The following is a 25,359-nucleotide window of genomic DNA, read 5'->3' as shown; positions in this document are numbered from 1 at the left end:
GCTGTCTTTCAAAACTGAAGGAGAGAGTTTTCCAGACAAACAAAAGCTGAAGGAGTTCATCACCACTAGACCAACCTTACAAGAAATGTTAAAGGGGCTTCTTTAAGCTGCAGTGAAAGGGCACTAATAAGTAACAGGAAAACATACGAAAGTATAAATCTCACTGGTAAAGGTAAATATATAGTAAAATTCAGAATAATCTCATGCTGTAAAGTGGTGAATTAATTAAGCTCGTATGAAGGTTAAAAGACAAAAGGAGTAAAAATAATATAACTACAATAATTTGTTAATGGATACACAAGATAAAAAGATATAAACTGTGACATCAAAAACATAAAACATGATGAGAGTAAACATACTAGTGCTTTAGAATGATCTCGAACTTAAGTTATCAACTTAAAATAGACTATAATAAATATAAATTGTTTTATGTAAGCCTCACTGTAACCACAAAGCAAAAACCTATATAGTACATACACATACATACACAAAGAGAAAGGAATCTAAGCATGCCACTATAGAAAATTAGGAAGACAGCAAGAGAAAAAGAATAAAGGAATTACAAAACAGTCAGAAAACAATTAACAAAAGTACAATATGTACATACTTATCTATAATTACTTTAAATGTAAATGGATTAAATTCTCCAATCAAAAGACAAGAGTGGCATTCAGGATTAAAAAACAAGACTCACTTCAGATAAGTACACAGACAGACTGAAAGTAAAAGCACGGAAAGTAAAAGACAGTCCATGCAAATGGACACCAAAAGAAAGCTTGAGTAGTAACAGTTTGACAAAATAGACTTAAAGACAAAGACTGTAGTAAGAGACAAAGGAGGTTATTATGTAATTATGAAAGGTTAAAGCAACAAGAGGATATGACATCTGTACCCAACATAGGAGCATCTAAATATATAAAACAAATATTAACAGACCTAAAGTGAAAAACTGACAGCAATACAGTAACAGTAGAGGACTTTAATACCCCACTTTTATTAACAGATAGATCATTCAGAAATGTTGGGCTTAAACAACATATTAGAACAGATGGACATAATAAGACCTATAAAGAACATGACAGCCAAAAGCAACTGAATACACATTCTACTCAAGCACACATGGAACATTCTTCTGGACAGAGCATACATCAGGCAACAAGTCTTAATGAACTTAAGAAGACTGAAATGATATCAAGCATCTTTTTTGAGCACAATGGTGTAAAATTAGAAATCAATTACAAGAAGAAAACTGGAAAATTCACAAATATTTGGAGATTAAACAACATGCTACTGAACCAATGGGTCAAAGAAGAAATCAAAAGTTAAATTTAAAAATACCTTGAGAGGGCTTCCCTGGTGGCACAGTGGTTGAGAGTCCACCTGCCAATGCAGGGGACATGAGTTTGAGCCCTGGTCCGGGAAGATTCCACATGCCATAGAGCAACTAAGCCCGTGTGCCACAACTACTGAGCCTGTGCTCTAGAGCCTGTGAACCACAACTACTGAGCCCATGTGCCACAACTACTGAAGCCCACGTGCCTAGAGTCATGCTCCACAACAAGAGAAGCCACCGCAATGAGAAAGCTGCACACCGCAACAGAAGAGTAGCTCCCTCTCACCGCAACTAGAGAAAGCCCACACACCGCAACGAAGACCCAACACAGCCAAAAATTAATTAATTAATTAATTTTAAAATACCTTGAGAAAAATTAAAAACGGAAATACAGCATACTAAAAATTATGGGGCGCAGCAAAAGCATTTCTAAGAGGAAAGTTCATGGCAATAAATGCCTAGCTTAAGATACAAGAAAGATCTCAAATAAATGACCTAACTTTAAACCATAAGGAACTGCAAAGAACAACACACTAAAGCCCAAAGTTAGTAGAAGGAAGGAAAGAAAGATCAGAGGAGATAAATGAAATAGACACTAAAAAGACAATAGAAAAGACCAGTGACACTAAAAGCTAGTTTTTTAAAAAGATAAACAATATAGAAAAACCATTTACCAAGAAAAAATGAGAGAGGACACAAACAAAATCAGAAATGTAAGGAACATTATGACTGATAGCAGAGAAATACAAAAGAGCATAAAGATACCACTATGAACAACTATACACCAAAAAAAAAGGAAAACCTGGAAAAATGGATGAATTCTTAGAAACATACAACCTGTCAAGACTGAATGGTAGTGGGGAGGAATCAAGATGGCAGAGGAGGAGCACATGGAGCTCGCCTCCTCCCACAAAAACATCACAAATACATCTACAAGTGGAACAATTTGCACAAAACATCTACTGAACGCTGGCAGAAGACCTCAGACTTCCGAAAGGACAAGAAACCTCCAAGTAACCAGGTAGGACAAAAGAAAGAAAGAGACAGAGAAAGGAATTGGGACAGGAACTGTGCCCCAGGAAGGGAATTGTAAAGGAGGAAAGGTTCCCACACCCTGGGAAGTCCCCTCACCAGGGGAGAGATCAGCCTGGATGGAGGGGGAGTTTCACAACCCAACCTCCAAGGAGAGCACAGCAACCAGTTTGCAGAAGGCAAAACAAAGAGTGACCTGCAAAGATGATTGGTACTGCCACCCTGCACTCCCCAGCCTGAGATACTCATCCACTGGTGCAGGCAGGGGTTGGGTGATGAAGTGCGGGCTTTGGAGGTCAGACCCAGGGAGAGGACCAGGATTGGCTGCACAGAGACAGCCTGAAGAGGCTGGAATGTGGCAACTGAGGGTGCACTCGGAAGAAGCCTGGGCCCACCAGAGAAGCAAGACACTACGGTTGGGAGGCACAGAAGAAGAGCGGCGGGACCACCATAGGAGCTTCTTTCCCTGTGCGTGTGCTCTCAGGCAACAGGACACCACCTACATGAGCTCCGGGGGCAGCATGAGCTGCTGCTGCCATCATGGGCTCCAGAGGCAGGCACGGGCTGCCACCACCACTAAGGGACACACGAGTAGGTGCCAATCACTGCCCCCCCCATCAGGGGAGAGCGTAAGGGCAGCAATCAGGTGAAAATCGCTGCCCCTGCTGTCCCAGGAGTGTGTGGGCAACCACAGATGCTAAGAGATGGGAGCGGGCACCAATCTCCAATCACTGCCCCTGCTATGCCGGGGTCACACTGGCCACCACCACCACTGGGAGACCGTGTGCCAATTGCTGCCCCAGCCATACTAGGAGTGGGCACAAGCTGCCGCACCTACACGCCCCATAAAAAGGGGGAAACGAGCAGCACACACTGAGGAAGGAGGCAGCAAGTATCCAAACTAATAGCAGCCCCTCAATTCTGGACAAGACGTCAGAGTAGGACTTGAGCTCACATCCTCGCAGAAAAACACCCAAATCACAGCTAACTGGTGAACAACCATCGTCAAAAGAGACGGGAACTTATCAAAATATATATATATTTTTTACATCAAAAGACAAAGAAGAAGCCACAAGGAGAAAGAGTGAGAGTTCTGATCCCATATCTGGCTCCCAAGCCGGAGGATCTGGCACTGGGAGAAGCCCCCAGAGCATTTTTCTTTGAAGGCCAGCAGGGCTTCAGTGCAGGAGCTCTATAGGACTGGTATAAGCAGAGACTCAACCCTTGGAGGGCACACACAAGGTTTCATGTACACTGAGACCCAGCACAAAGCGATAACTCCACAGGAGCCTGGGATGGACCTACCTACCGAGGCTTGGAGGGTCACGTGGGGAAGTGGGGGTCAGCTATGGCTCACTGGGGGGCAAGGACACTGGTGGCAGAGGCCACAGAAAATATTGATCAGTGTGAGCTCTGCCGAAAATCGGTATTTTGGCATCAAGACGTGGCCCTAACCAACAGCTTACAGGCTACAGTACTGCAACAACTCACGCCAAACAACCAGCAGGATAGGAACACAGCCCCATCCATCATCAGACAGCCTGCCTAAAGCTGTTCGTAGCTCACAGCCACATCTAAACACACCACTGATCACCAGAGAAACAAGACTCAGCTTCACCCACCAGTGGGCAGGCAACAGTACCCCCCACAAGGAAGCCTGAACAAGCCCCAGGACCAACCACACCACCAGGGGACAGACACCAGAAGCAAGAAGAGCTACAATGCTGCAGCTAGCAGAAAGGAGATCACTAACGCAGAAAGTTAGACAAAATGAAACAACAGAGAAATATGTTCCAGACAAAGGAACAAGATAAAAACCCACAAGAACAATTAAATGGAGTTATGCAACATACCTGAAAAAGAATTTAGAGTAATGATAGTAAAGATGATCCAAGATCTCAGAAAAAGAATGGAGGCACAAATCACGAAGATACAAGAGATATTTAACAAAGAGCTAGAAGATTTAAAGAACAGAGATGCACAATGCAATAAATGAAATGCAAAATACACTAGAAGAAATCAATACTAGAATAAATGAGGCAGAAGAACAAATAAGTGACTTGGAAGACAGATTGGTGGAAATCACTGCTGCTGAACAGAATAAAGAAAAAAGAGTGAAAAGAAATGAGGACAGTCTCAGAAACCCCGGGACAACATTAAATGTGCCAACATTCACATTACAGGGGTCCCAGAAGGAGAAGACAGACAGAAGGGACCTGAGAAAATATTTTTAGCGATTATAGCTGAAAAGTTCCCTAATGTGAGAAAGAAAACACTCACTCAAGTGCAGGAAGCACAGAAAGTCCGAAACAAGATAAACCCAAGGAGGAACAGGCAGAGACACATATTAATCAAACAGACAAAATTAAAAACAGAGAAAAAATTCAAAGCAACAAGGGAGAAGCAACAAACAACATACAAGGGACTCCCCATAAGGTTATCAGCTGGTTTTTCAGAAGAAACTCTGCAGGCCAGAAGGGAGAGGCACAATATATTTAAAGTGATGGAAGGGAAAAACCTACAGCCAAGAATACTCTACCCAGAAAGGCTCTCATTCAGATTTGATGGAGAAATCTAAAGCTTTACAGACAAGCAAAAGCTAAGGCAATTCAGCACCACCAAACTAGCTTTACAAAACATGCTAAAGGAACTTCTCTAGGGGAAAAAGAAAAGGCCACAACTAGAATTATGAAAATTATGCATGGGAAAGTTCACAGGTAACAGCAAACATACAGTAAAGGTAGGAAATCATCCACACACAAATGTATCAAAACAAGTAATCATGAGAAGAGAAGAGTACAAATGCAGGACATTGGAAATGCATTGGAAATTAAGAGACGAGAAATTTAAAACAATCTTGTACTTATTACAGACTGCTATATAAAAACCCCATGGGAACCACAAACAAAAAATTTGCAATGGATACACACACAAAATATAAAAAGCAGTCCAAACACAACACTGAAGACAGACATCAAATCACAAGAGAAAACAACAAAAGAGGAAGGGAAGAAAAAAGACCTTCAAAAACAAACCCAAGGGCTTCCCTGGTGGCGCAGTGGTTGGGAGTCCACCTGCCAATGCAGGGGACATGGGTTCATGCCCCGGTCCAGGAGAATCCCACATGCTGTGGAGCAGCTGGGCCCGTGAGCCATGGCTGCTGGGCCTGCGTGTCTGGAGCCTGTGCTCCGCAACGGGAGGGGCCACGATAGTGAGAGGCCCGCATACCGCAAAAAAAAAAAAAAAAAAAAAATTAACAAAATGGCAATAAGAACATACATATGAATAATTACTTTATATGGAAATGGATTAAATGCTCCAACCAAAAGACACAGACTGGCTGAATGGATACAAAAACAAGACCCGTATACATGCTGTCTACAAGAGACCCACTTCAGATCTAGTGACACATATAGACTGAAAGTGAGGGGACTGAAAATTGTATTCCATGCAAATGGAAATCAAAAGAAAGCTGAAGTAGCAACACTTATATCAGACACAACAGACTTTAAAATAAAAACTGTTACAAGAAGCAAAGAAGGACACTACATAATGATCAAGGGATCAATTCAAAAAGAAAAAACAACAATTGTAAATATATATGCACACAACACAGGAGCACCTCAATATATAAAGCAAATGCTAACCATAAAAGGAGAAATCAATAGTAACACAATAATAGTGGGGGACTTCAACAACCCCACTTTCATCACTGGACAAATCATCCAGACAGAAAATCAATAAGGAAAACCAGACCTTAAATGACACGTTAGACCAGATAAACTTAACTGATATTTATAGAACATTCCTTCCAAAAGCAAGAAAATACACCTTCTTCTCAAGTGCATGTGGAACATTCTCCAGGATAGATCACATCTTGGGCCACAAATCAAGCCTTGGTAAATTGAAATCATATCAATCATTGCTTCCAACCACAATGCTATGAGATATGAAATCAATTACAGGAAAATTGGCATATATACACTAATAAGTATAAAATAGATAACTAATAAGAACCTGCTGTATAAAAAATAAATAAAATAAAATTCAAAAAAAATTATTAAAAAAACACAAGCACGTGGACAATAAACAATATGATACTGAACAACCAATGTATCACTGAAAAACTCAAGGAGGAAATCAAAAAATACCTAGAGAAAGATGAAAACTAAAACATGACAATCCAAAACCTATGGGACATAGTAAAAACAGTTCTAAAAGGTAGGTTTATAGCAATACACGCTCTCCTCAGGAAACAAAAAAACACCTCAAATAAACAACCTAACCTTACACCTAAATTAACTAGAAAAGAACAAAAAAACCCAAAGTTAGTAGAAGGAAAGAAATAATAAAGATCAGAGCAGAATTAAATAAAATAGAGATGAAGAAAAAAATAGAAAAGCTCAATGAAACTAAAAGCTATCTTTTCAAAGAACAAAATTGATGTGTAGTCAGACTTGTCCAGAAAAAAGGGGAGAGGGCTCAAATCAATAGAATCAGAAATGGGGCTTCCCCGGTGGCGCAGTGGTTGCGAGTCCGCCTGCCGATGCAGGGGACACGGGTTCATGCCCCGGTCCGGGAAGATCCCACATGCCGCGGAGCGGCTGGGCCCGTGAGCCATGGCCGCTGAGCCTGCGCGTCCGGAGCCTGTGCTCCACAGCAGGAGAGGCCACAACAGTGAGAGGCCCGTGTACCACACACACAAAAAAAAATAGAAATGAAAAAGAGGTTACAATTGACAGCACATAAATATAAAGATCATAAGAGACTACTACAAGCAACTATATGTCAATAAAATGGACAACATAAAAAAACAGACAAACTGGGCTTCCCTGGTGGCGCAGTGGTTGAGAGTCCACCTGCCGATGCAGGGGACAGGGGTTCGTACCCCGGTCCGGGAAGATCCCACCACATGCCCCAGAGCGGCTGGGCCCGTAAGCCATGGCCGCTGAGCCTGCGCCTCCGGAGCCTGTGCTCCGCAACAGGAGAGGCCACAATAGTGAGAGGCCCACGTACCGCAAAAAAAAAAAAAACAAAAAACAAAAAACAGACAAACTCTTAGAAAGGCACTACCTTCCAAGACTGAACCAGGAAGGAATAGAAAATATAAACAGACAAATCACAAGCACTGAAATTGAAACTGATTTAAAAACGTCCAACAAGGGCTTCCTTGGTGGTCCAGTGGTTAAGACTAAGCATTTCCACTGCAGGAGGTGTGGGTTCCATCCCTGGTCAGGGAAGTTCCACATGCCATGAGGTGCAGCCAAAAATAAACTTCCAACAAACAGCAGTCCAGGACCAGATGGCTTCACAGATGCTGTCCACTGAACATTTACAGGAGAGTTAACACTCATCCTTCTCAAACTGTTCCAAAACAATGCAGAGAAAGGAACACTCCCAAGCTCATTCTATGAGGCTACAATTACCCTGATACCAAAACCAAAGATACCACACACACACACAGAAAAAACCTTACAGGCCAATATCACTGATGAACACAAATGCAAAAATCCTCAACAAAATACTAGCAAACTGAATCCAACGATACATTAAAAGGACCATACACCATGATCAAGTGGGATCAATCCTAGGGATGCAAGGATCTTTCTTTTCTTTCTTTCCTTCCTTCTTTCCTTCCTTCCTTTTTTTCTCTCTTTCTTTTCTTTCTCTCTCTCTCTGTCCGTCTCTTTCTTTCTTTCTTTATTTTTGGCTGCATTGGGTCTCCACTGCTGCATGGAGGCTTTCTCTGCTTGTGGTGAGCAGGGGCTACTCTTTTGTGGTGCACGGGCTTCTCATTGCAGTGGCTTCTTGTGTTGCAGAGCATGGGTTCTAGGCACGTGGACTTCAGTAGTTGTGGCACACGGGCTCAGTAGTTGTGGCTCGTGGGCTCTGGAGTGCAGACTCAGTAGTTCTGGCACTTAGTTGCTCCGCAGCGTGTGGGATCTTCCCAGACCAGGGATTGAACCCATGTCCCCTGCATTGGTAGGCGGATCTGTAACCACTGTGCCACCAGGGAAGCCCCGCAAGGATTCTTCAATATCCACAAATCAATCAGTGTGATACACCACATTAACAAATTGAAGAATACAAACCATGCAATCATCTCAATAGGTGCAGAAAAAGCTTTTGACAAAATCCAACACCCATTTAATGATAAAACCTCTCCAGAAAGTGGGCATAGAGGGAACCTACCTCAACATAATTATGGTCATATATGACAAACCTACAGCTAACATCATACTCAATGGTGAAAAGCTGAAAGCATTTCGTCTAAGATCAGGAACACGACAAGGATGTCCACTCTCACCACTTTTATTCAACACAGTTTTGGAAGTCCCAGCTGCAGCAATCAGAGAAGAAAAAGAAATAAAAGGAATCCAGATTGGAAAAGCAGAAGGAAAACTGTCACTGCTTGCAGATGACATGATACTATACATAGAAAATCCCAAAAATGCTACCAGAAAACTATTAGAGCTCATCAATGAATTCAGTAAAGTTGCAGGATAGAACATTAATACACAGAAATCTGTTGCATTTCTATATGCTAACAACAAAACATCAGAGAGAGAAATTAAGGGAACAATCCCATTTACCATCGCATCAAAAACAGTAAAATACCTAGGAGGCAAAAAACCTGTAGTCTGGAAACTATAAGATGCTGATGAAAGAAATTGAAGATGACACAAACAGATGAAAAGATATACCATATTCTTGGACTGGAAGAATCAATACTGTCCAAATGACTATACTACCCACTGTAATCTACAAATTCAATGCAACCCCTATCAAATTACCAATGGCATTTTTCATAGAATTAGAACAAAAAAATCTTAAAATTTGGATGGAAACACAAAAGATCCCAAATAGCCAAAGCAATCTTGGGAAAGAAAAACAAAGCTGGAGGAATCAGGCTCCCTGACTTCAGACTATACTATAAAGCAACAGTCATCAAAATAGTATGGTACTGACACAAAGACAGACTTATAGATTAATGGAACAATGGAATACTACTCAGCCATAAAAAAGAACAAAATAATGCTGTTTGCAGCAACATGGATACAAATAGAGATTTTCATACCAAGTGAAGTAAGTCAGAAAGAGAAAGACAAATACCATATGATATCACTTATACATGGAATCTAAGATATGGCACAAATGAACCTATCTACAAAACAGAAACAGACTCACAGACATAGAAATCAGACTTGTGGTAGCCAAGGGGAAGCAGAGTGGAAGAGGGACAGGCTTGGAATTTGGGGTTGGTAGATGCAAACTATTACATTTAGAATGGATAAACAACGAGGTCCTTCTGTATAGCACAGGGAATTATACCCAATCTCTTGGGATAAACCATAATGGAAAAGAATATTTAAAAAAGAATGTATACATGTGTAAAACTGAGTCACTCTGCTGCACAGCAGAGATTGGCATAACATTGTAAATCAACTATACTTCAATTAAAAAAAGAAAGAAAAAAAAAAGAAAACCACAAACTACTACCAGAAAAAAAAAAAAGGCATAATCTGAATAGACACTTTCCAAAGAAGACATCCAAATGACCAACAGGTACATGAAAAGGTGCTCAACATCACTAATCATCAAGGGAAATGCAAATCACAACCAGAATGAGTTATTATCTCACACTGTCAGAACAGCTATTATCAAAAACACAACAAATAACAAGTGTTGGCGAGGATGTAGAGAAAAGAGAACCTTTGTGCACTGCTGACAGAAATGTAAATTGGTACACACCCACTACAGAAAACAGTATGGAGGTTCCTCAAAAAAGTAAAAACAGAACTACCATATGATCTCGCAATTCCACTTCTGGGTATTTATCTGAAGAAAACAAAAACATTACTTAAAAAGATATACGCACCCCCATGTTCACTGCAGCATTATTTAGAATAGCCAAAACAATGACACAACATAAGTGTCCACTGACGAATGGATAAAGAAAATGTGGTATACACACACACACACACACACACACACACACAAAAGAATATCATTCAGCCACAAGAAATAAGGAAATCCTGCCATTTATGACAATTAGATAAACCTTGAGTGCGATACACTAAGCAAAATGAGCTATACAGAAAAACACATATACTGTATGATCTCACTTACATGTGGAATCTAAAAAAACAAACAATCTCATTGATACAGAGAACAGACTGATGGTTGCCAGAGGAGGGGATCTGGTATGGGTGAAATAGGTAAAGGAGGTCAAAAGATACAAACACTCAGTTGTAAAATAAATAAGTCCTGAGAATGTAATGTACAGCATGCTTACTATAGTTAGTAATACTGTATTATATATTTGAAAGTTGCTAACAGAATAAATCTTAAAAGTTCTCATCACAAGAAAATTTGTAACTATGTGTGGTGATGGATGTTAAGTAGACTAATTATGGTGATCATTTCAAATATAGACATATGGTTGACCCCTGAACAATGCAGGGGTTGGGGCGCCAACGCCCATACTGTTGAAAATCCACGCATAACTTTTCACTCCAAGACTTAACTGCTCATAGCCTACTGTTGACTGGAAGCCTGACCAATAACATAAGCAGTTGATTAACACATACTTTTTATGTTATTTATATAGCAACATATATTTCATACATTCATGACATACCTAACTTTTTCTTTATTTTTTTTTTGATATTTCTAGGCTACAAGGTTTGCCTTCAATTTATTTCAAATTATGGCAAATCTCCAAAAATTTTTCCAAAATATTTACTGGAAAAAGTCCACATATAAGTGGACCCATGCAATTCAAATGTATGTTGTTCAAGGGTCAACTAACTGTACATTGAATCAATACATTGTACACCTGAAATTAATGTTATGTCAATTACATCTCAATAAAAGTAAATTTAAAAATAAAAGCAACCTCTTTCAACAGAGAAAAAGAAAAAAACACCATCCACAGAGAATCTAAAAAAATGGTACAAACGAACTTATTTACAAAACAGAAGTAGAGTCACAGATGTAAAAACAAAAACAAAAACTTTTGCGCTTCCCTGGTGGCGCAGTGGTTGAGAGTCTGCCTGCCAATGCAGGGGACACAGGTTCGTGCCCCAGTCCGGGAAGATCCCACATGCCATGGAGCAGCTGGGCCCGTGAGCCATGGCCACTGAGCCTGCGTGTCTAGAGCCTGTGCTCCACAACAGGAGAGGCCACAACACTGAGAGGCCCTCGTACCGCAAAAAAAAAAAAAAAACAACTATTTATGTTTGGGGATTGGTTCAAGATGGTGGAGTAGAAGGACATGCTCTCACTCCCTCTTGCGGGAGCACCAGAATCACACCTAACTGCTGAACAATCATCAACAGGAAGACACTGGAACTCACCAAAAAAGATACCCCACATCCAAAGACAAAGGAGAAGCCACAATGAGATAGATGGTAGGAGGGGCACAATCACAATAAAATCAAATCCCATAAATGCTGGGTGGGTGACTCACAAACTAAAGAACATCTATACCACAGAAGTCCACCTACTGGAGTGAAGGTTCTGAGTCCCACGTCAGGCTTCCCAACCTGGGGGTCCAGTAATAGGAGGAGGAATTCCTAGAGAATCAAACTTTGAAGGCTAGCAGGATTTGATTGCAGGTCTTCAACAGGACTGGGGGAAACAGAGACTCCACTCTTGGAGGGCACACACAAAGTAGTGTGCACACTGGGACCCAGGGGAAGGGGCATTGAGCCCATAAGAGACTGAACCAGACCTACCTGCTAGTGTTGGGAGGGTCTCCAGCAGAGGCGGAGGGTGGCTGTGTCTCACCATGAGGACAAGGACACTGGCAGCAGAAGTTCTGGGAAGTACTCCTTGGCGTGAGCCCTCCCAGAGTCCGCCATTAGCCCCACAAAAGAGCCTGGGTAGGCTCCAGTGTTGGGTCACCTCAGGTCAAACAACCAACAGGGACAGAACCCAGCCCCACCCATCAGCAGTCAAGCAGATTAAAGTTTTACTGAGCTCTGCCCACCACAGCAACAGCCAACTCTACCCACCATCAGTCCCTCCCATCAGGAAACCTGCACAAGCCTCTCAGATAGCCTCATCTACCAGAAGGCAGACAGCAGAAGCAAGAACTACAATCCTGCAGCCTGTGGAACAAAAACCACATTCACAGAAAGAGAGACAAAATGAAAAGGCAGAGGTCTATATACCAGATGAAGGAACAAGTTAAAACACCAGAAAAACAACTAAATGAGGTGGAGATAGGCAACCTTCCAGAAAAAGAATTCAGAATAATGATAGTAAAGATGATCCAGGACCTCAGAAAAAGAATGGAGGCAAAGATTGAGAAGATGACAGAAATGTTTAACAAAGACCTAGAAGAATTAAAGAACAAACAAACAGAAATGAACAATACAATAACTGAAATGAAAACTACACTAGAAGGAATCAATAGCAGAATAACTGAGGCAGAAGAACGGATAAGTGACCTGGAAGACAGAATGGTGGAATTCACAGCTGCGGAACAGAATAAAGAAAAAAGAATGAAAAGAAATGAAGACAGCCTAAGAGACCTCTGGGACAACATTAAACGCAACAACATTCACATTATAGGGGTCCCAGAAGGAGCAGAGAGAGAGAAAAGACCCGAGAAAATATTTGAAGAGTTTATAGTAGAAAACTTCCCTAACATGGGAAAGGAAATAGCCACCCAAGTCCAGGAAGCACAGAGAGTCCCATACAGGATAAATCCAAGGAGAAACACGCCAAGACACACAGTAATCACATTGGCAAAAATTAAAGACAAAGAAAAGTTATTGAAATCAGGAAGGGAAAAATGACAAATAACATACAAGGGAACTCCCAAAAGGTTAACAGCTGATTTCTCAGCAGAAACTCTACAAGCCAGAAGGGAGTGGCGTGACATATTTAAAGTGATAAAAGGGAAGAACCTACAACCAAGATTACCCGGCAAGGATCTCATTCAGATCAACAGAGAAATCAAAAGCTTTACAGACAAGCAAAAGCTAAGAGAATTCAGCACCACCAAACCAGCCCTACAACAAATGCTAAAGGACCTTCTCTAAGTGGGAAACACAAGAGGAGAAAAGGACCTACAAAAACAAACCCAAAACAATTAAGAAAATGGTCATAGGAACATACATATCGATAATTACCCTAAACATGAATGGATTAAATGCTCCAACCAAAACACACACACTGGCTAAATGGATACAAAAACAAGATCCATATATATGCTGTCTACAAGAGGCCAACTTCAGACCTAGGGACACATACGGACTGAAAGCGAAGGGATGGAAAAAGATATTCCATGCAATGGAAATCAAAAGAAAGCTGGAGTAGCAATACTCATATCAGATAAAATAGACTTTAAAATAAAGAATGTTACAAGAGACAAAGAAGGACACCACATAATGAACAAGGGGTCAATCCAAGAAAAAGATATAACAATTATAAATATATATGCACCCAACATAGGAGCACCTCAATACATAAGGCAACTGCTAACAGCTATAAAAGAAGAAATCAAAAGTAACACAGTAATAGTGGAGGACTTTAACACCTCACTTACACCAACGGACAGATCACCTAAACAGAAAATTAATAAGGAAACAGAAGCTTTAAATGACACAATAGACCAGATAGATTTAATTGATATTTATAGGACATTCCATCCAAAAACAGCAGATTATACTTTCTTCTCAACTGTGCATGGAACATTCTCCAGGATAGATCACATCTTGGGTCACAAATCAAGCTTCAGTAAATTTAAGAAAATTGAAATCATATCAAGCATCTTTTCTGATCACAACGTTATGAGATCAGAAACCAATGACAGGGAATAAAAACGTATAAACACAAACACATGCAGGCTAAACAATACATTACTAAATAACCAAGAGATTACTGAAGAAATCAAAGAGGAAATCAGTAAATACCTAGAGACAATGACAATGAAAACACAGTGATCCAAAACCTATGGGATGCAGCAAAAGCAGTTCTAAGAGGGAAGTTTATAGCTATACAACCCTACCTCAAGAAACAAGAAATATCTCAAATAAACAATCTAACCTCATACCTAAAGGAACTAGAGAAAGAAGAACAAACAAAACCCAAAGTTAGCAGAAGGAAAGAAATCATAAAGATCAGAGCAGAAATAAATGAAATAGAAACAAAGAAAACAATAGCAAAGATCAATAAAACTTAAAGCTCTTCTTTGAGAAGATAAACAAAATTGATAAACCATTAGCCAGACTCATCAAGAAAAAGAGGGAGAGGACTCAAATCAATAAAATTAGAAATGAAAAAGGAGAAGTTACAACAGACACTGAAGAAATACAAAGCATCCTAAGTGAATACTACAAGCAACTCTATGCCAATAACATGGACAACCTGGAAGAAATGGACAAATTCTTAGAAAGGTATAACCTTCCAACACTGAACCAGGAAGAAATAGAAAATATGAACAGACCAATCACAAGTAATGAAATTGAAACTGTGATTAAAAATATTCCAATAAACGAAAGTCCAGGACCAGATGGCTTCACAGGTGAATTCTATCAAACATTTAGAGAAGAGCTAATACCCATCCTTCCCAAACTCTTCCAAAATATTGCACAGGAAGGAACACTCCCAAACTCATTGTATGAGGCCACCATCACCCTGATACCAAAACCAGACAAAGATACTACAAGAAAAGAAAATTACAGACCAATATCATTCATGAATATAGATGCAAAAATCCTCAACAAAATACTGGCAAACAGAATCCAACAACACATTAAAAGGATCGTACACCATGATCAAGTGGGATTTATCCCAGGGATGCAAGGATTCTTCAAGACAGATGTCACAGATGTCACAGAGACACAGATTTCGAGAACAAACGTATGGACACCAAGGGAGAAAACTGCCGGTGTGTGTGTGTGTGTGTGTGTGTGTGTGTGTGTGTGTGTGTGTGTGTGATGAATCTGGAGATTGTGATTGACATATATTCACTAATATATGTTCACTAAAAAGGGATAACTAATAAGAACTTGCTGTATAAAAAAATAAATAAAATAAAATTCAAAATTTAAAATAAAAAGGCCATTGTGTCAAAAAGAAAACAACTATGTTTACCAGTTACGGGGGCGGGCATGGGGAGAGGAGGGATAAATTGGGAGACTGGGATTGACATATACACACTACTATATATAAAACAGACAACTAGTAAGGCCCTACTGTATAGCACAGGGAAATCTACTCAATATTCTGTAATGATCTATATAGGAAAAGAATCTAAAAAAGAGTGGATATATATATAACTGATTCACTATGCTATACAGCAGAACTAACACAACACTGTAAATCAACTATACTCCAATAAATATATAAAAAAACAAAAAACAACAACGAAAAAAGATTATCCACAGAGTAAAAAGGCAACCGCAAAAGGCTCTGGGAAAAAATATTTGGAAAGATGGTGGAGTTCCTTCTTGCAAGAGCACCAGCATCACAACTAACTGCTGAGCAACCATCAGTGGAAAAATGCTAGGACCTACCAAAAAAGATACCCTACATCCAAGGACAAAGGAGAGACTACAGCAAGACGGTAGGCAGGGCGCAAGTGCAATAGAATCAAATTCCATACCCGCCGGGCGGGCGACCCACAAACTGGAAAACAATTATACCACAGAAGTTCTCCCACTGGAGTGAGGTTCTGAGCCCCGTGTCAGGCTTCCCAGCCTGGAGGTCCAGCAATGAGAGGAGGACTCCCCAGAAAGTCCAGCTTTGAAGGCCAGCGGGATTGACTGCAGGACTTCCACACGACTGGAGGAAACAAAAACTCCACTCTTGGAGGGCACACACAGTCCTGTGCGCACCAGGACCCAGGAGAAAAAAACAGTGCCTCCATAAGAGACTGGGCCAGACCTACCTGCTAGTATTGGAGGGTCTCCTGCAGAGGTGACAGGGGCGTTGTCGCTCACTGCAGGGACAAAGACACTGGAAGCAGCAGTTCTGGGAAGTACTCATTGGCATAAGCCCTCCCAGAGGCCATGATTAGCGCCACCAAATAGCCTGTAGGCTCCAATGCTGGGTTGCCTCAGGCCAAACAACCAACAGCAGGGAACACAACCTCACCCCTTCAGCGGACAAGTGGATTAAAGTTTTAAAGTTTTACTGAGCACGGCCCTCCCCACCAGATGGATAAGACCCAGCTCTACCCACCACCAGTCCCTCCCATCAGGAAGCTCGCATAAGCCTCTTAGATAGCCTCATCCACTGGAGGACAGACAGTAGAAGCAAAAAGAACTACAATTCTGCAGCCTGCCGAACAAAAACCACAATCACAGAAAGTCACACAAAATGAAATGGCAGAGGACTGTGTCCCAGATGAAGGAACGAGATAAAACCCCAGAAAAACAACTAAGTGAAGTGGAGATAGCCAAACTTCCAGAAAAAGAATTCAGAATAATGATAGTGAAGATGATCCAGGATCTCGGAGAAAGAATGGAGGCAAGGATCGGGAAGATGCAACAAATGTTCAACAAAGACCTATAGGAACTAAAGAACAAACAAACAGAGATGAACAATACAATAAATGAAATGAAAAACACACTAGAAGGAATCAATAGCAGAATAACTGAGGCAGAAGAACAAATAAATGACCTGAAGACAAAATGGTGGAAATCACTGCCATGAAATAGAATAAAGAAAAAAGAATAGAAAGAAATGAAGACAGTCTAAGAGACCTCTGGGACAACATTAAACATACCAACATTCACATTATACGGGTCCCAGAAGAAGAGAGAGAGAGAAAGGACCTGAGAAAACATTTGAAGAGATAATAGCTGAAAACTTCCCTAACAAGGGAAAGGAAACAGTCACCCTAGTCAAGGAAGCACAGAGAGGCCCAGGCAGGATAAACCCAAGGAGCAACATGCCAAGACACATAGTAATCAAACTGACAAAAATTAAAGACGAAAAAAAAATTTTTAAAGCCACAAGGGAAAAACAACAAATACAAGTGAACTGCCATAAGGTTATCAGCTGATTTCTCAGCAGAAACTCTGCCTACCAGAAAGACGTCGCCTTTCATCACTATTTAAAGTGATGAAAGGGAGGAAACTACAACCAAGAATACTCTACCCAGCAAGGCTCTCATTCACATTTGATGGAGAAATCAAAAGCTTTACAGACAGCAAAAGCTAAGAGAATTCGACACCACGAGACCAGCTTTGCAAGAAATGCTAAAGGAACTCCTCTAGGTGGGGAAGAGACCAGCAACTTGAAACAACCTTGTGGGCTTCCCTGGTGGTGCAGTGGATAAGAATCCACCTGCCAATGCAGGGGACACAGGTTCAATCCCTGGTCCAGGAAGATCCCACATGCCGCGGAGCAACTAAGCCCGTGCACCACAACTACTGAGCCTGCACTCTAAAGCCCACGTGCAACAACTACCGTAGTTGCTCTGCAACAAGAGAAGCCACCGCAATGAGAAGCCCATGCACCACAACGAAGAGTAGCACCCGCTCACCACAACTAGAGAAAGCCAACGTGCAGCAATAAAGACCCAACACAGCCAAAAATAAATAAATGAAATAAAAATTAAAAAAATTAAAAAAGAAACTTGTACACCTACAGACTGCTATATCAAAACCTCAAGGGAACAACAAACCCAAAACTACAATAGATAGATGCACACAAAAACGAAAAAGCAACCCAAACACAACACTGAAGATGGTCATCAGACCACAAGAGAACAAAAGAGGTAGCGAAGAAAAAAGACCTATAAAAACAAACCCAAAACAATTAACAAAATGTCAATAGGAACATACATATTGATAATTACCTTAAATGTAAATGGATTAAATGCTCCAGCCAAAAAATGCAGGCTTGCTGAATGGACACAGAAACAAGACCCAGGGCTTCCCTGGTGGCACAGTGGTTGAGAGTCCACCTGCCGATGCAGGGGACGCGGGTTCGTGCCCCGGTCCAGGAAGATTCCACATGCTGTGGAGTGACTGAGTGAGCCATGGCCGCTTAGCCTGCACGTCTGGAGCCTGTGCTCCGCAACAGGAGGGGCCACAACAGTGAGAGGCCCACGTACCGCAAAAACAAAACAAAACAAGACCCATATATATGCTGTCTATAAGAGACCCACTTCAGACGTAGGGACACATACAGACTGAAAGTGAGGGGATGGAAGAAGTTATTCCATGCAAGTCGAACTCAAAAGAAAGCTGGAGTAGCAATACTCATATCAGACAAAATAGACTTTAAAATAAAGACTGTTATAACAAAGAAGAGACACAGAAGGACACTACATAATGATCAAGGGATCAATCCAAGAAGATGTAACAACTGTAAATATATATGCACCCAACATAGGAGCACCTCAATATATAAGGCAAATACTAACAGCCATAAAGGGAGAAATCAACAGTAACACAATAATAGTGGGGGATTTTAACACCCCACTTTCATCAATGGACAGATCATCCAGACAGAAAATCAATAAGGAAACCCAGGCCTTGAATGACACATTAGGCCAGATGAACTTAATTGATATTTACAGAGCATTCCATCCAAAAGCAGCAGAATATACATTCTTCTCAAGTGCACATGGAACATTCTCCAGGACTGACCACACGCTGGGCCACAAAGCAAGCCGTGGTAAATTTAAGAAAATTCAAATCATATCAAGCGTCTTTTCCAACCACAATGCTATGAGACTAGAAATAAACCACAAGAAAAAAACTGTAAAAAACACAAACACGTGGAGGCTAAACAATATGCTACTAAACAACCAATGGATCACTGAATTAATCAAAGAAATAAAAATATACGTGTTGACAAATGAAAACAAAAACAAAATGATCCAAAATCTATGGGATGCAGCAAAAACAGTTCTAAGAGGGAAGTTTATAGCAATACAATCTCTCCTCAGGAAACAACAAAATCTCAAATAAACAACCTAAACTTACACCTAAAGCAACTAGAGAAAGAAAAACAAACAAAACCTATAGTAGAAGGAAAGAAATCATAAAGATCAGAGCAGAAATAAATGAAATAGAGACAAAACAACAGCAAAGATAATGAAACTGAAACCTGGTGCTTTGAAAAGATAAACAAAATTGATAAACCTTTAGCCAGACTCATCAAGAAAAAAAGGGAGAGGACTCAATTCAATAAAGTTAGAATGAAAAAGGAGAAGTTACAACTGACACCACAGAAACACAAAGGATCATAAGAGACTACTACAAACAACTATATGCCAATAAAATGGACAACCTGGAAGAAATGGACAAATTCTTAGAAAGGTACAATCTCCCAAGACTGAACCAGGAAGAAATAGAAAATATTAACAGACCACTCACAAGCGCTGAAATTGAAACTGTGGTTAAAAGATGCCCAACAGGGCTTCCCTGGTGGTGCAATGGTTGAGAGTCCGCCTGCCGATGCAGGGGACACGAGTTTGTGCCCCAGTCTGGGAGGATCCCACATACCGCGGAGCGTCTAGGCCCATGAGCCATGGCCGCTGAGCCTGCGCGTCCGGAGCCTGTGCTCCGCAACGGGAGAGGCCACAACAGTGAGAGGCCCACGTACCACAAAAAAAAAAAAAAAAAAAAAAGATGCCCAACAAACAAAAGTCCTGGCTTCACAGGCGAATTCTATCAAACATTGAGAGAAGAGCTAACACCTTTCCTTCTGAAACTTTTCCAAAAAATTGCAGAGGAAGGAAAACTCCCGAACTCATTCTATGAGGCAACCATCACCCTGATACGTAAACCAGACAAAGATACCACAAAAAAATGAAAATTATAGGCCAATATCACTGATGAACATAGACACAAATATCTTCAACAAAACACTAGTAATCCAAATCCAACAATACATTAAAAGGATCATACACCATGATCAAGAGGGATTTATCCCAGGGATGCAAGGATTTTTCGATATCTGCACATCAATCAGTGTGATACACCACATTAACAAATTGAAGAAGAAAAACCATATGATCGTCTCAATAGATGAAGAAAAAGCTTTTGACAAAATTCAGCACCCATTTATGATAAAACCTCTCCAGAAAGTGGGCATAGAGGGAACCTACCTCAACATAATAAACGCCATATATGACAAACCTACAGCTAACATCATACTCAATGGTGAAAAGCTGAAAGCATTTCGTCTATGATCAGGAACAAGACAAGCATGTCCACTCTCGCCACTTTTATTCAACACAGTTTTGGAAGTCCTAGCTACAGCAATGAGAGAAGGAAAAGAAATAAAAGGAATCCAAATTGAAAAAGAAGAAGTAAAACTATCACTGTCTGCAGATGACATGATACTATACATAGAAATGCTACCAGAAAACTACTAAGCTCATCAATGAATTTGGTAAAGTTTCAGGTTACAAAATTAATATACAAAAATCTGTTGCATTTCTATACACTAACAATGAAAGATCAGAAAGAGAAATTCAAGAAACAATCCCATTTACCATCACATCAAAAAGAATAAAATACCTAGGAATACACCTTTCCTCCTTATGTAGGAATAGACTTACATAAGGAGACAAAAGACCTGTACTCCAAAAACTATAAGATACTGATGAAAGAAACTGAAGATGACACAAACAGATGGAAAGATATACCATGTTCTTGGATTAGAACGATCAATATTCTCAAAATGACTACATTACCCAAGGAAATCTACAGATTCAATGTAGATTGAATCAATTAATTTGATCAATAAATTAATCCCTATCAAATTACCAATGGCATTTTTCACAGAACTAGAACAAAAAATCTTAAAATTTGTATGGAGACACAAAAGACCCAGAATAGGGCTTCCCTGGTGGTGCAGTGGTTGAGAGTCCGCCTGCCTATGCAGGGGACATGGATTCATGCCCCGGTCCGGGAAGTTCCCACAGGCCATGGAGCAGCTGGGCCCGTGAGCCATGGCCACTGAGCCTGAGTGTCTGGAGCCTGTGCTCCGCAACGGGAGAGGCCACAACAGTGAGAGGCCCGCGTACCGCAAAAAAAAAAAAAAAAAAAAAAAAAAAAAAAACCCAGAATAGCCAAAGCAATCAGAAAAACAAAACAGGAGCTGAAGTAATCAGGCTCCCTAACTTCAGACTGTACTACAAAGCTATAGTCATCAAAACCACATGGTACTGACACAAAAACAGACATATAGATTGAAAGCCCAGAAATGACACACACCTATGGTCAATTAATGTGCTATAAATGAGGAAAGACTATACAATGGTGGAAAGACAGTCTCTTCAACAAATGGTGCTGGGGGGACTTCCCTGGTGGCGCAGTGGTTAAGAATTCACCTGCCAATGCAGGGGACGCGGGTTCGTGCCCCGGTCCGGGAAGATCCCACATGCCGTGGAGCACCTGGGCCCGTAAGCCATGGCCGCTGAGCCTGCGCGTCCAGAGGGTGCTCCGTAACGGGAGAGGCTACAACAGTGAGAGGCCCGCATACCGCAAAAAAAAAAACAACAACTAGGTAATGGATTTAAATAGACCTTTTGCCAAAGAACACATACAAATGGCCAATAAGCACATGAAAAGATGCTCAACATCATTAATCATTAGGGAACAGCAAATTAAAAACTATAATGAGATACCACCTCACACCCATTAGGATGACTATTACCAAAAAAACAGAAAAGAAGTGTTGGGAGGATGTAGAGAAATCCAAACCCTTGTGCACTGTTGGTGGGAATGTAAACTGGTGCTGCCAGTGTGGAAAACGATATGGAGGTTCCTCAAAAAAAACTAAAAAACAGAACTACCATATCACCAAGCAATTCCACTTCTGGGTATGTAACCGAAAGAATCAGAGGCAGGGTCTCGAAGACATATTTGTACTCCCATGTTCATGTGGCATTATTCACAACAGCTAAAACATGGAAGCCACCCAGGTGTCTGTCACTCTACCAATGAACAGATTACCAAAATGTGGTTTATACACACAATGGAATATTATCCAGCCTTAAAAAAGGAAAGAAATTCTGCAATATGCTACAATATGGATGAACCCTGAGGACATCTGCTAAGTGAAATAAGCCAATCACAAAAAGACAAATACTGTACGATTTCACTTATATGAGGTACTTAAAGTAGAGACAAAATCATAGAGACAAAACATATAACAGTGGTAGCCAAAGGCTGTGGGGAGGGGAGAATGAGAATACGGGAAGTTAGTGTTTAATAGGCACAGAGTTTCAGATTTACAAAATGAAAAGTGTTATAGGGATGGATGGCAGTGACGGCTGCACAACAATGTGAATGTACTAAGCAAGCCATAAGTTGGATAGGTAGCCACCGATGATAAAGATTTTGTTTTAGTAAAAGGGGGCATCTAAGGCCAGGATGAGTGGAAGTCCTACTGTGGAAGACACTATCCACCCCCATGGACTCTAGCAGAAAAGTCAGTGATGTCGACCAACCCAGAGCAGACTCCCTTCCCACTGCAGCTGAGCCCCTGAATCCCCAACTCAAGTTCCCATCCGGTCTTGACCTACTGCCTTGGCAATGGCCTGGAGCCCTCTGGGAACTCTCACCTGCCCTTCACATACCCACAGACCTCAGGGAATTATGCCGATAACACAAAGCAGGACCCACCCTCTCCAACCCCTACCTCACCCCCGCACACCAGGGAGCCCAGAGGAGAGAAGCAGGGGCAGACAGGGAATTCAAAAGTAGCACCTACTCGGAAGCCATGAACAAGGCCTGAAGGATGCTGTTCACATAGCACGTGTTGCCCAGATTGATTAAACCAATCTTGCCAGTGTCTGACTTGGCCATGAGCCGGGGGTAGAAGCCAGCCAGCTCACTCTTCTGCGAGGTCCAGGCATCCTGCCCCAGCAGCTGCTTGATTCGGTCCTCATTGGGAACATGGAGGTCCTGAGGGGGAAACAAGCCAGCAGGACAGTGGGCACCAGGTTTAGCTCTAAAAATATCACCTCCTCTGGGAAGCCTTCTTGGACTACAGCCTGCTACACACCTGCCCAAGCATATCACCCCAAACATGCCCTAAAGATGTGCGAGGACAGCTCCTTGCTTTCAAACATGTTCTAGGTTTTCATCTTGACGTGTGGGCCTTCTACATGATCTTTCATGCCACAGCTACCTTAAGAAAGGGGTAAAATCCCCACCGTGTAGATGAAAAAACTAAGACCCAGACAGAGAAAGAATTTTCTTAGAGGCAATAAGCGAGGAATCTACTATATGTTACATGAGCCCAGGATGTGACAGACTGTAAGCAATGACAACACTGGCCCACTGGCCCAATCCAGCAGTGTCGAGATCTCAACCCTGGCCCTGACTCTTGTCCTCACAGCTCTCTGGCTGTGGTCAGTGAGCCTCTCTGACTCAGTCAGTTAACCTCCCTGGACCTCAGTTTGCTCATCTGTCAAGTGAGGATACTCCTACCTTATATCAGTTTGGCACTCTATACTTTCACGTTGCTTGCTCCTGTTTTCACCTCCTCTACTTTAAAGTTTGCGGAGTCAGCTTTTTCGAATTAGTAACCCCCTACCCCAACCCTGAACTTGATCCTACAGTCAGGACGGTGGGAGGATCCTGGGGGTCTGCAGTATGGGTCCTTGGTCACGGGCTCAGGGGTTAGCGTGCTTTCCCACTTGTTATCCTTTTTCACATTAAACAGCTGCACTGAAAAGAATATTACCAAGCACTGGTTCTAATAATGACATGTTTTAAGGAAAAACACCTAAGCATAATGCAGTATTACTTAGTAGATTTAAGCGATATTCATGACAGTTCCTCTAGCCCCGTTCTCGTTTCCAGATCCTGAGCACAGTTCCTAGATTTGTCTAAGGCCCTTGAGCTTCAGACCAGCTTACACTGAAAGCCCTCGTCGCTGCAGAAGGTCTGGCTCAAGTGGTGGTTTAACACATCTGCTCACTCATTTCCCAGGATTATTTATAATTTATCAGATTAGTCAGTCACCTCTCACAGATGATAAAAAATATAGTAGCTGTCTGAGGCAAGATAAGAAGATAAGGGCTCAGTATCTTCTCTCTTAGTCCCTTCTTTTTTCTTCCTATTATCCCCTATCCAATCCCCACCCCACACACAACGGGAACAAATAGGGACAAAAAGACAGAACCGGTATAAAATAGGTAACTAATAAGAACCTGCTGTATATATAAAAAAATAAAATTAAGAAAAAAAAGAATCAAAGCTAAAAAAAAAAATGACAGAACCAACACCCCACCCTGCAACACAAGCATACAAGATACAAAAATATGCACACTAGAAAAAAAAAAAATCAAATGCTTTTTCCCAAAGAAGGTAACTGTACTCTTAGGAGAATAAAGAGAATAAAACAAAAACTTTCAAACACCTTTCAAGCTCCTGATGTGACTGGAAGTCTACATACCATGTAGCTCCCTCAGCAAGGACCACAGCTCCCAGAGAAACTGCCATGACTTACTACAACTGCCTAAGTGAGAGAACTTTCCAGAATTTATAAAGGAGACTGTATACAAAGGATGTACTCCTATAATACATATGAAAGAATTTTATAAACAATAAAACCCCATGAATACTTTGCTGCCTTGCCTCTCAAAGTGCCTTGAAGCAAGGGGTAGTCAAAGCCATAGGACAAATGTCACACATCTTCCTAGAGCTATATTCACTAATATTCAAGGAAGAAAAATGTTTAAATTAAAACAAGTGTTTATGATTATGAAGTATATACTTGAATCTTTGCGATAAAATGAGATTTTAGAGAAACTCTGAGCTTGTGTCAGGCTGCAGGAGGGTGAGTCCCCTCCTCTGAGGTCAAGCACTTCAGAAGAAATGTTTGAGAAGCCCAGATCTGCTGGAACAAGCAGTCACACAATCTGGTTTTCACCGCCTTCCACTCTGCCTATCCTTCTGTTCTTCCCTCCCCCTCCACCACACTTTACCACCAAACAGTACTTGCATATTCCCGCTCCCACACCTTACCCACTGACCTGTCTGGGGGCCTCCTCCTGC

The 25,359-nt window shown here is 41.2% G+C and overlaps 1 protein-coding gene across 1 annotated transcript in view; it reads right to left on the bottom strand.

Moving 5' to 3' along the window:
- USP35 (ubiquitin specific peptidase 35) overlaps positions 1 to 25,359 on the bottom strand; it is a 74,356-nt gene that overhangs the window by 34,712 nt on the left and 14,285 nt on the right. Inside the window, exon 7 of the mRNA XM_060160122.1 lies at positions 23,066 to 23,259. Within this exon, the coding sequence (XP_060016105.1) occupies positions 23,066 to 23,259 (194 nt within the window). The remainder of the gene's footprint in view (positions 1 to 23,065; positions 23,260 to 25,359) is intronic.

The sequence above is a fragment of the Lagenorhynchus albirostris genome, chromosome 9 (genome assembly GCF_949774975.1).
Source record: "Lagenorhynchus albirostris chromosome 9, mLagAlb1.1, whole genome shotgun sequence".
NCBI lineage: Eukaryota > Metazoa > Chordata > Mammalia > Artiodactyla > Delphinidae > Lagenorhynchus > Lagenorhynchus albirostris.
Note: the sequence above shows the minus strand (reverse complement) of the source record. Positions and strands in the feature narration are given on the sequence as shown.